Source organism: Gekko japonicus, unplaced genomic scaffold (genome assembly GCF_001447785.1).
Source record: "Gekko japonicus isolate JY-2015 unplaced genomic scaffold, Gekko_japonicus_V1.1 scaffold31418, whole genome shotgun sequence".
Taxonomy (NCBI): domain Eukaryota; kingdom Metazoa; phylum Chordata; class Lepidosauria; order Squamata; family Gekkonidae; genus Gekko; species Gekko japonicus.
Window position 1 is genome coordinate 1 of NW_015219701.1, and position 1,166 is coordinate 1,166.

At 57.8% G+C, this 1,166-nt stretch overlaps 1 protein-coding gene across 1 annotated transcript; it reads left to right on the forward strand.

Moving 5' to 3' along the window:
- Positions 1-75: 75 nt before the first annotated feature.
- Positions 76-1,031, forward strand: LOC107125248 (zinc finger protein 239-like; the record flags this gene model as incomplete). The annotated part of the gene is made up of 1 exon (XM_015428694.1): positions 76-1,031. A coding segment is annotated over one exon (956 nt), but the record flags the coding sequence as incomplete, so codon positions are not given.
- Between the last annotated feature and the right edge of the window lie 135 nt (positions 1,032-1,166).

The following is a 1,166-nucleotide window of genomic DNA, read 5'->3' on the forward strand; positions in this document are numbered from 1 at the left end:
GTACTTCAGCTTAAATTATTTCTCACTAGACCTGGGCTTGACTATCGTTTCTTTCTCTCTGTGCTTAAATTCCAGCAGGCGATAGATGGGCAAGTGAGAATGAGGAGGAGAAGCCTCCTCCACCCAAAAATTCTGAGAAAGCAGAACCTTCCGGGACATTTGCAGAGGGGGCGTTCCTGTCCCCAGAGCAGCTAGAGTCTTTCGACAGTCAACACAAATTGGAGAATCGGCAAGACGGCCCGGTGGGGGAGGGAGACTGTAAAAAAATCCCTTGCCAGGGGGATGGCCGGAAACGTGACGAGGCCCAGTCGCGAGTTCATAAGGACCGCCGGAAAAAGGTGTGCACGGAGTGCGGGAAAGCGTTTGGCCGGAGCTCTGACTTGCTCAAACACCGGAGGACCCACACGGGGGAGAAGCCCTTCCAGTGCCTCCACTGCGGGAGGAGCTTCAGCGACCGCTCCAACCTCATCGCACACCGCCGGATCCACGCCGACCAGAAGCCGTACCAGTGCTTGGACTGCGGGAAAAGCTTTTGCCAGAACTCCTACCTCGTCCGCCACCGGAGGACCCACACGGGGGAGAAGCCATACAAGTGCTTGTACTGTGGCAAGGGCTTCAGCGACAGCTCGAACCTGGTGGTGCACAAGAGGACCCACACGGCCAGCGACAAGCCATACCGGTGCCTGGACTGTGGGCGCAAGTTCAGCGATCCCTCGCTCCTCGCCAGGCACCAGCGGATGCACGCGAAGGAGCGGCCATACAACTGTTCGGACTGTGGGAAGACCTTCCGCCACCGTTCGGACCTCATCCGCCATCGGAGGACCCACACGGGAGAGAAGCCATTCAAATGCCTGGATTGCGGGAAATGCTTCAGCCAGCGATCCCACTGCAGTACGCACGAGAGGAGGCACGCGAGGCAGAAGGTGTACCAGCAATGCTCGGATGATGGGAAGAACTTCAGTGCCGCGGAGACTGGACTCCCTGCAAAGGAGGAAGTTGCCGAAACTGGTCAAAAACTCACTGCCCAGAAGGTTGGGCACATGTGTGTCCTCCTCCACACTGAGTGGGGTTACCTATAGCCAAGTGGGTGAACATCAGCTCGCCTAGGGCGAGTAAACATTGGCTCTGGGCGATCGGACAGGGAAGTGTTACTAAAGCGAGGGGGG